We start from the raw sequence: 11,204 nt of genomic DNA, 5'->3' as shown, positions 1-11,204 counted from the left end.
GCGAGGGCCTCCAGGAACTGTCTGCAGGGCTGGGCAGTGGCCTGGACAGTGGTGTGGACCTGCCGGCCCGGCGAGAGTCCGCTCCCCAGTGCGCTGCCAAGGCCCTCCCTCGTTCCTCCATCCCCAGCCATGCAGTGGACCAAGGGCCAGAGTCCTGGGCAGGGGTTTTGCTACAGACACTTGAGATTTAATGAGGGTAATGAGGCATTTCAGGCACACCATCAGGAGGGCCACACCACCTCCCACCCCTATGTTGAGAGAGACTTAATCTCTAAAGTGGTGTCAGCGCTACCTCAGAGGTGTAGCCTGGAGCCAGGGAGGTCAAGGTGGAGGGAGAGAGCCTCACCTCCTGCCAGACCACCCAGGTGCCAACTAAGCAACTGTCCTTTGGCAACAGGGAAGGTGTCTCCTGGAGCTGTGAGGAGTGGCCCCAGCAAAGACTGTGCCCATGGCCCAATTCCTCAGGAAGGCCAGACATGCCCACCTCTGGTGTCCACTGCCCCTCCAAGTCAATCTGCCAGAGGCCTTAGCGAGAGCCTGTTATCTGAACAAAAGAAAATAAATTGCTTTTCCTCTGCAAAGTGCTCAGGCTGATCACCATCCTTTCTTTTTAAATCTTTATTTTTAATTAATTAATTAATTAATTTATGTTTGGCTGCGTTGGGTCTTCATTGCTGTGCGCAGGCTTTCTCTAGTTATGGCGAGTGGGGGCTACTCTTCATTGCAGCGCACGGGCTTCTCATTGCAGTGGCCTCTCTTGTTGTGGAGCACGGGCTCTAGGCACGCGGGCTTCAGTAGTTGTGGCATGAGGGCTCAGTAGTTGTGGCGCACAGGCTTAGTTGCTCCACGGCATGTGGGATCTTCCCAGACCAGGGCTCGAACCCGTGTCCCCTGCACTGACAGGCAGATTCTTAACCACTGCACCACCAGGGAAGTCCACCATCCTTTCTTCTCAAGCAAGCTACACGTCTGGGCCAACTAACCTCAACGAGTCACTCGGGGGTGTGCGAGACTTTCTGTAACACAAGCGGGATGGGGAGACGCCAAGGAAGCTCTTGTAGCCAAGTCTTCTCTCTGCAAGTCATGCACACTGAGACGTAGGGGGATTCAAGCCATGGCGGCATTTAGACTTCTCTTTGGGTTTGGTCTAGAAGTTTTTCAGACATGAGAAATTCTCTGGTTGTCACTGTATTTTCCAAGTATGGGTTTGGTGCTCCTTCCCCACAGAGATGGTCTGGCCCTAAACCTGGGGTAGGAGGGAGCGGATGCTCTTTGGCTTCTGAGCAGATCCCCTCTGGCATTCCAGAACGCAGGTGTTGCGATTCTCTGGGTGGGATCTCGACTGAAACTGCGGGACAATAAGTCCCATATGGGGAGGTCATGTACTCATTTTTTTCCCCTCCCAAGATATTTTCCTGACCCTTTTCAGGTTCCTCTGTGGAAACCACTTCCAGAAAATTCTCAAAATTTACCACCAACCTGTCAGTAAGGTCACTGGGGGCAGAACATGGTTTTAGAATCCCATCTTCTTCTGTGTTCACAGAGTCATCAAACTCCTTCAGATTTAGCTTATCCTGGAAAAGAGAAAGGGACACCCCAATGGTCATTTGGGGGCCACATATGATGTAGCCAAAAGCTATTAGGCTTGGGACACCCAAAGCCCCACCTCTGGACCAGCCCCCCTCATTCCTCTTAGAGGCCAGAAGTGGTGCCCTTCCATGGGAGCTTACCAAGAGTGGCCCATTTCCTGAGAAGAATGCAGTGTATTCAAACAATTTCTTCTTTTAGAGAGCTCAAGGCTATTTTCCACATAATCATATGCTCATAAAATCCCAGTGAAGATGGAAGCATCAAAATTAGAATTATCATAAAGACAAATAACTTGCCCAACATCACCAGAAAATCAAGGGTGGCCTCCTGGTGGGGGTGGTGTCTGACATCTTTGTATCCCCAGAGCCTAGCTCACTGCCTGGCGTAGAGTGAGTGATTAATAAGTGACTGCTACAGAGGCCAGACCTACAGATGATTCAAAAAACATTTTAGACATCAGACAAGACTGCCTATGAATTAGTTTACTCTCTTAATAACTTTTGGTAAGTAGGAGATTAAATAAGGTAACACATGAATGATAAAGGAGAGAAGAAAATAGAAACAACCAAAATTTAATTAAATAAATAATAAAAATAATTTTCATGTCCGTGCTAAAAAAAGACTTCTGAGTTGAAACAGGGGTTAATATTAAAAATTCGTTATCAAGGAATACTGGAAACAGTCTTTCAGTAGCAAGGATTTAAAGGTTATATTTGATTGGGCTTCTTTCTACTTAACCGAGAAATTAAACCTTAAAATTTCAGAACCGTTTTCAATTTAAAAATGTATGAAAATGGGAGGTTTCTGTTATGGATAACTCCCTAGAAAACCCCATTGCCAACGTCTCCAATCTGAGAAAAACAATTTGATGCAGCCTGCCCCAGCCTTTGGACAGAAATGCACATTAGCGGCCCCTCGGGTCCCCAGGTGGTCTCTAGATTAACTTGCTCTTGGCTGCTTTTTAAACGGTCTCCAATCTTATAGCTGGGTTCTCCTGCTTTCTAATTAGACAGTCAGGTCCTTAAGGGTAGGGCCAGTGTCTCTTCCGTGGCATCCTTTATAGGAGCAGTTTTATGCCCAGCAAACACTGGGCATAAAACCTATGGGCCTGGTAAAGCCCTTTCCTCTTGTCCAAAGAATGAGGTCAAAGTCATTCCAGGAAGGCTGATTCCACCTGTGCTGCCAGCCATTCCCTGGGACTTTTTAACCTCGAGTTCTCTTTATGTGAACCCTATGCAAACCTCAGTCCATCACCGTGTCCACCTCCCACAACCAGCCTGCTCAACAATCTCCTTAACAAAAACAGGAGTGTTTACCTTGAAATCATCTCCACGCCATGTGGCTATACTTCTTTCAGCAGGGTTGGGGACACTGGGCCAACATAGGTGCTTTAATTTGCTAATAAGAGGTAAGATTTTAAAATAGAAAGTGAGTCCAAGAAACATTTTACTTCTACTGCATGGCCAAGCCAAAAGAGCAGGGCTTCGATGCAGGGAATTGTATGGCTCCCTATTGAATAAGGGCAAGCTCACAGCCTCCTGACAGAAACTGGGAAAGCAAAGTACTTTGGGGGGTGAAATCGCAAGTCAACTATGGGACGTGATGGGAGGAGACCTTTCCCCAGGCAAAGCTGTTCTTACTCTTCCCCGCTCTCCCACCCCTGCATCTCCACCCCCTGGTCCTGATGCCGGAAATCACACCATCACAGAGCCATTTCCTTGAGATTTATTCCCCAGGAAAGGTAACCCTCTAAGCCTGTTAAGACACCCACACTTCAGAGCAGTGATTCTCAAAGTGTGGTCCCAACCAGCAGCATCAGTACCACTTGGGAGCTTGTTACACACGCAAAATGTACGAGAATGTGTGCTGATGACTCGCTTACAACCCAAAGCTGGGAACTGAGGTTGACATTAGCTCAGCCATAACTAAGCACAGCTGCTTGGCAGAGAAGGCCCACGACTGTGTAACTCTGGAGAGAGCGGTCTAATGGGGAGAGAGCCCTTGACCCTCAGGGTAGAATGAGGCTCTCTGGGGAGAGAAAGCACGAGACCCTGAAGACAAGCTGCCTTCCCTACAGTGGCCAGAGCAGGCAGGACAAATGGGCCTCAGCGAGCCCTCCGACACTGCGCCACAAGCAAGGACCCGCCGGTGCTGGGCATACGCTGGCCAGTGCTCTAACTCCATGGGCACCCTGCTCCCTGCTCTGCCTGGGAGAGAGGCTGGTGGCCTTGAGGGCCCTTGCTGCTGCCAGGGGGCCCCTCTAGACACACAGAGAGAGGATCTTCTCCCCAGCTCTAGTCTCAGATGCCGAACACAGCAGACAAAGCCTGTGGGGCAGCTGGCACTTCCCTGGCTTCAAAAAGTCCTAGGCCCGGTGCACAGCGCTGTCGGGAGTACAAGTCTTCTTGTTTGGTTAGAATTCTGATTGCCACAGTGTAAGGCATACAATAAATTCAATAAATATGTATCAACTCAATAAATGAATGGACACCCCTTAATGGCAGTGTGCCCTCTTCCACCCATGGTGTCTTCCACCCCTTTCCACACCCGATTTTGAGGGCCCACACTGTTGTCTACAAACTCACTTGTGTTTTTTGAGATCATATGCCACCGTCAGGATGATGAGAATAAGAGAGCCCCCTCCAACCAGAGAAGTTATAACGAAAATCTCAAAGACGCCTTTGAGAAAAGGAGAACAAAAGTTCGTAGCAGGTTGAGCCCCTTACTTTCTTGAAAAAAATCAAAGATTAATGTTTTCTTCCAGTAGCTTCAGCAACATATACCCTATAAGTTTTCTTTCAATTTAATTCAAATTCATTCAATTTCTCTTCTCCCTGAATAATACTGACAGAAATTGTGTTCCCCAGGTTCATCCTCCAACTTCATTCATCTAGTACACATTTTCTGAGCACTTACAATTTGCCAAACACTATTCTGGGTAATAAAATAAATAGCAAGAAGCAAGAAACACAAGATCCCTACTCTCGTGGAGCTTACCTTCTGGTTCAAGAATTCAGACAATAAATAATGTAAGATTATTTCAGATAAAACGGGGTGATAGAGAGTAGGGTAAAGTGGGTAGGGGGTTAGCACCTTTAGATAGGGTGGCAAAGGAAGACTCCTTGGAGAAGTGAAATCTGAGCTAATGTGAATAATGAGAAGGAACAGCCCACGTTCATGCAGGGGAAAGCATTCCAGGCAGAAGGGAAAGCATAAATGGGAACATAAATGGGAAGTGGTGGGAGGTGAGGTCAGGAAGGGACAGATGAGGAAGGGTTCTGAAAGCAATGGGAAGAAGTTTGGATTTAATTCAAAATACAACAGAAGCCATTGGTGGCTTTTAAGCAGGGGGTCTAGGATTTTAAACTCTGGCTGCTATGTGGAAAACAGATGGTAGAGGATCAAAGACAGAAGCAGGGAGATCTATAAGAACCAAGAGTAACAGACCTATCACGAGTAATGAAATTGAAACTGTAATTAAAAATCTTCCAACAAACAAAAGTCCAGAACCAGATGGCTTCACAGGTGAATTCTATCAAACATTTAAAGAACTAACACCTATCCTTCTCAAACTCTTCCAAAAAACTTCAGAGGGAGGAACACTCCCAAAATCATTCAACAAGGCCACCATTACCCTGATACCAAAACCAGACAAAGATATCACAAAAAATTACAGACCAATTTCACTGATGAACATCAGTGCAAAAATCCTCAACAAAATACTAGCAAACAGAATCCAACAACACATTAAAAGGATCGTACACCATGATCAAGTGGGATTTATCCCGGGGATGCAAGGATTCTTCAATATACACAAATCAATCAGTGTGATACACCATATTAACAGATTAAGGAATAAAAACCATATGATCATCTCAATAGATGCAGAAAAAGCTTTTGACAAAATTCAGCACCATTTTTGATAAAAACTCTCCAGAAAATGGGCATAGAGGGAACCTACCTCAACATAATAAAGGCCATATATGACAAACCCACAGCAAACATCATTCTTAATGGTGAAAAACTGAAAGCATTTCCCCTAAGATCAGGAACAAGACAAGGATGTCCACACTTGCCCCCCTTATTCAACACAGTTTTGAAGTCCTAGCCATGGCAATCAGAGAAGAAAAAGAAATAAAAGGAATATAAATTGGAAAAGAAGAAGTAAAACTGTCACTGTTTGCAAATGACATGATACTATACATAGAAAATCCTAAAGATGCCACCAGAAAATTACTAGAACTAGTCAATGAATTTGGTAAGGTGGCAGGATACAAAATTAATGCACAGAAATCTCTTACATTCCTATACACTAACAATGAAAAATCAGAAAGAGAACTTAAGGAAATAATCCCATTCACCATCGCAACAAAAAGAATAAAATACCTAGGAATAAACCTACCTAAGGAGGCAAAAATCTGGACTCAGAAAACTATAAAGCACTGATGAAAGAAATCAAAGATGACATAAACAGATGGAGAAATATACCATGTTCTTGGATTGGAAGAATCAATATTGTGAAAATGACTATACTACCCAAAGCAATCTACAGATTCAATGCAATCCCTATTAAATTACCAATGGCATTCTTCACAGAATTAGAACAAAAAATTTTACAATTTGTATGGAAACACAAAAGACCCCGAATAGCCAAAGCAATCTTGAGAAAGAAATGGAGCTGGAGGAATCAGGCTCCCTGACTAATCTACACTACAAGGCTACAGTAATCAAGGCAGTATGGTACTGGCACAAAAACAGAAATATAGATCAATGGTACAGGATAGAAAGCCCAGAGATAAACCCACACACATATGGTCACCTAATTTATGACACAGGAGGCAAGAACATACAATGGAGAAAAGGCAGCCTCTTCAATAAGTGGTGCTGGGAAAACTGGACAGCTACATGTAAAAGAATGAAATTAGAACATTCCCTAACACCATACACAAAAATAAACTCAAAATGGATTCGAGACCTAAATGTAAGACCGGATACTATAAAACTCTTAGACAAAAACATAGGCAGACCACTCTTTGACATAAACCACAGCAAGATTTTTTTTGACCCACCTCCTAGAGTAATGAAAATAAAAACAAAAATAAACAAATGGGACCTAATTAAACTTAAAAGCTTTTGCACAGCAAAGGAAACCATAAATAAGATGAAAAGACAGAATCTTCAGAATGGGAGAAAATATGTGCAAACGAAGCAACAGACAAAGGATTCATCTCCAAAATATACAAACAGCTCATGGAGCTCAATATCAAAAAAACAAACAACCCAATTAAAAAATGGGCAGAAGACCTAAATAGACATTTCACCAGAGAAGACATACAGATGGCCAAGAGGCACATGAAAAGATGCTCAACATCACTAATTATTAGAGAAATGCAAATCAAAACTACAATGAGGTACCACCTCACACCAGTCAGAATGGCCATCATCAAAAAATCTACAAACAGTAAATGCTGGAGAGGGCGTGGAGAAAAGGGAACCCTCTTACACTGTTGGTGGGAACATAAATTGATACAGCCACTGTGGAAAACAGTATGGAGGTTCCTTAAAAAACTAAAAATAGAACTACCAAATGACCCAGCAATCACACTACTGGGCATATACCCTGAGAAAACCATAATTCAAAAAGACACATGCACCCCAATGTTCATTGCAGCACTATTTACAATAGCCAGGACATGGAAACAACCTAAATGTCCAACAACAGATGAAAGGATAAAGAAGATGTGGTACATATATACAATGAAATATTACTCAGCCATAAAAAGGTATGAGGTTTTTTTTGTTCGTTTGTTTTACATGATAATATTTATCTTTTATTAGATATATTACATATTCCCAAAAAGATATTAAATTTTCCAAGAGAAAATATCAAAACCTACTGATTTCAAGGTAAGCAACATAGTCAAAATGAAAGCAAAGAATTTCTTCCAGACAAAGGAATGTGAAAACATTTCAGCACAAATACAACAAAGACATGGGAAGGTAATTACAATGTTTTACATTTTACAGCATTTTGTTTTAATCAGTATTTGTAGAAAACAAGGATGCTGAGTTCTCAAACACTGTAGTTACAACGGCAAATTAAATTTTCAGAAGAAACAATAAGAGAAAGTAATGAACTACTGAACATCTGCAATAATAAATGTAATAAAACATAAGCAAACAAATATGCCACTGAGATCACAACTGAAGTGTCTGATTTTTAGTGTGTGCCGGGACACTAAATTATTTAATCAGTTCTTGACCGCAACCCAAAGCAAAAGCATCCTCTCTTCATTTCCCTGATGATTTGTTCTAAAAATAAAAAGCAGAAACTTGCTGGTAAAAGAGAATTTCTGCTTTACCTGTGAGCAGCTGGTGGCAACACACACTGAATAAGACCCCAACCAAACACGGGACAGATGCATCTCAAACAACCGGGAGTGGCAAAACCACTATTATTGCAACAAGATTTTTTAATTTCAATTGATCAGAAATTCCAGAACAATTAAGCACACCCACTTAAACCACAGAACACAGTGAACTCCTATAGGAAGGTTTTATTGGGTCATTTGTAGTGATGTGGATGGACCTAGAGTCTGTCATACAGAGTGAAGTAAGCCAGAAAGAGAAAAACAAATACCGTATATTAATGCATAGATGTGGAATCTAGAAAAATGGTACAGATGAACCTATTTGCAGGGCAGGAATAGAGATGTAGATGTAGAGAACGGACATGTGGACACAGGGCGGGAAGGGGAGGGTGGGACAAATTGGGAGATTAGGACTGACATATATACACTACCATGTGTAAAACAGATAGCTAGCAGGAACATGCACAGGAAGCTCAGCTCAGTGCTCTGTGACGACCTAGATGGGTGGGATGGGGGGGAGGGGGGGGAGGGGGGGGAGGGAAGTCCAAGAGGGAGGGGAAATAGGTATATATATAGCTGGTTCACTTCACTGTACAGCAGAAACTAACACAACATTGTAAAGCAATTATACTCCAATTTAAAAAATGACAAACAAACAAACAAAAGAACCAAGAGTAAGAAACTTCCAGTCTCCAAGGCAGGCTCTTGCCTTCAATCTGACCCGTAGAGAAAATTCCATCAGATAATGCAATTTGTGCCTAGTGTTGTGAAAATATAACATGATTTTAAAAGATTTTAAAGAGCAATATCAAAAAGAACTCCCAAAAGACAATGTTAGTCAATAAAAACAGAACATGTTTTCTGTGTAAAAACACATGCTTTACTCACATTTTCCAGAACCATAAGCTATTTGTATTCTTTTGGATGTGTGATGATGAACAGGAGAATATCAAGAATACTTAGTCTATTTATAGCTTTTATTGAAAATTTTGCAATGTTCCTTCACTTTTAAGGTTCATTTTTTTTTAAAGTGTTAGTATATCCTTAAAATCAAACCGCTGTCATTCAAAGACAGAGATTTCTGTTTCTCCCATTCTCCTGTTTCTCTGTTTCTCCCATTCTCCTTCCTTCTTTCTTCTTCATCTCCCTCTTCAGCCTGTCTTCTTTCCCTCTTGAATATTCCCCATAACCATCGTATGAATCACATTATATTTTACATTATTGTTGTATTTATTAAATTTTTCTTGCTCCCATTTTTTAATATAAAAGCTGATTAGTAGAACATATCATACACTTTTCTACTCAAAAAACTCCACAAACAATGAGGTTAAGTGGGCCAATGGTGCTTGATCAACCATGGTTTTCCCTTGTTTGACACACAGGGACTGGTGACTATGAGCTTGGGGATAGCCTTGAGGTGGGAGCTGGTTTGGAGTGACAGTGAAGTTGGCATTAACTTGATCCCTCCTCCCTAAGAAGATTCGGGGCTACCCAGGAAGAAGCAAAATGACCCATCTTTCCAAATTCAGCTCTCAATTTTCCTGCTCTCCCTCCTCCCTCCTCACCCATATGCTTTCCAGGAAGGCCAATGAGTCAGACAGCAGATGGTTCTTCTCACTTCTCCCTTTCATTTGCCTTCCCCCTGCCTTTGGGAAACATCATCTATGACTAGCCTAAAGGAAATGCCAAGGAGACATTCCCGGGGACTGAAGGAGTACTCACTAATTGACAATGTCTTGAAGTTTATCCTGGTGCCACTAGTTCCCCCAGCACTGGTGCTGGCCATGACCTGAACAGTGTAAGAGGTCTTTCGTGTCAGGGACTCCAGGCTATACTGCAGGATGCTGGAGTTGACTGTCTTGGCTAAAGGAAAAATATAAAAGTCAAACACCACAGCCAAACCCAAGTGAAAACTGTGCTTTAGTGGCACTGAAATAAAAGCATTGGAACCTGGGCTTCCAAGCTTGGCCACCTCATATCCCAATCTCTCTATTCATGTTCTGATTAAAATTAGCCTATCAAGATGGATCAAAGACCTAAATATAAGAGTTAAATCTATATGACGCTTAGAAAACATAGGATAAATCTATATGTCCTTGAATTTGGAAATGATTTCTTAAATAAGACACCAAACACACAAGCAGCAAAAAGATTAAACTGAACTTCATTAAAATTAAAAGTTGTTGTGCATCAAAAGACACTATCAAGAGAGTGAAAAAACAACTTACAGAATGGGAAAATATTTGCAAATCATATATTTGATAAGGAATTTGTATCTAGAATATGTTAAAAAAAACAAAAACAAAACTCTTAACAACTCAACAACCGGAAGACAAACAACCCAATTTAAAAATGGCAAAGAGTCTGAAAAGACTTTCTCCAAAGAAGATACACAAATGGCCAAAGAGCAAGTACAAAGATGCTCTACATCATTAGTTATTAAGGAAGTACAAATCAAAACCACATTGAAGTTAAAAAAAACCCACATTGAAATAGCACTTTACACCCACTAGGATAGCCACACTTTTTTTTTAAATGGAAAATATCAAGTGTTGGTAAGGATGTGGAGAAATTAGAATTCTCATATATTGCTGGTAGAAATGTAAATTGGGGTAGCTGCTATGGAAAAGAGTTTGGTGGTTCCTAAATAAGTTAAACTAGAATTACCATATGACCCAGCAATTCTACTCCTAGTAATACACTCCAAAGAATAAGAAGCAGAGATTCAAACAGATAGTTGTACACCAATGTTCATAGCAGCATTAATCACACTGGCTAAAAGATGAAAACAACCCAAATGTCCCATCAACTGATGAATGGATAAACAAAATGTTTATCCATATAATAGAAAATTATTGCTATATATTATAGCATATAAAATTATATGCTATAAACATGCTATAACATGGATGAACTTTGAACACATTATGCTAAGTGAAAGAAGCCAGGCAAAAAAAGGCCACATATTGTATGATTTTGTTTATATGAAATATCCAGAATAGGTAAATCCATAGAAACAGAAAACAATTTTGTGGTTGCCAGGGACTGTGGGACAAGGGTAAGGTAGTGACTGAATGGGTACAGGATTTCTATTTGGGGTGGAAATAGGTAGTGGTAATGGTTGCACGACATTATGGATGTACTTAATGCCACTAAATTGTACACTTTCAAATGTTTAAAGTGGTAAGTTTTGTGTTATATGTATTTTACTGTAACAACAACAACAAAAAATTAGCCTAAATG

General features: G+C 41.4%; 1 protein-coding gene across 1 annotated transcript in view; it reads right to left on the bottom strand.

The window, feature by feature from the left end:
• Window positions 1–1,006: 1,006 nt before the first annotated feature.
• The window catches only part of IL31RA (interleukin 31 receptor A), a 53,237-nt gene continuing 43,039 nt past the window's right edge, over window positions 1,007–11,204 (bottom strand). The window contains 4 exon segments of the mRNA XM_059919074.1: window positions 1,007–1,574; window positions 2,907–2,988; window positions 4,176–4,269; window positions 9,684–9,824. Of these exon segments, the coding sequence (XP_059775057.1) occupies window positions 1,125–1,574; window positions 2,907–2,988; window positions 4,176–4,269; window positions 9,684–9,824 (767 nt within the window). The 3' untranslated portion in view covers window positions 1,007–1,124.

The sequence above is a fragment of the Balaenoptera ricei genome, chromosome 3 (genome assembly GCF_028023285.1).
Source record: "Balaenoptera ricei isolate mBalRic1 chromosome 3, mBalRic1.hap2, whole genome shotgun sequence".
In the NCBI taxonomy this organism is placed as follows: domain Eukaryota; kingdom Metazoa; phylum Chordata; class Mammalia; order Artiodactyla; family Balaenopteridae; genus Balaenoptera; species Balaenoptera ricei.
Note: the sequence above shows the minus strand (reverse complement) of the source record. Positions and strands in the feature narration are given on the sequence as shown.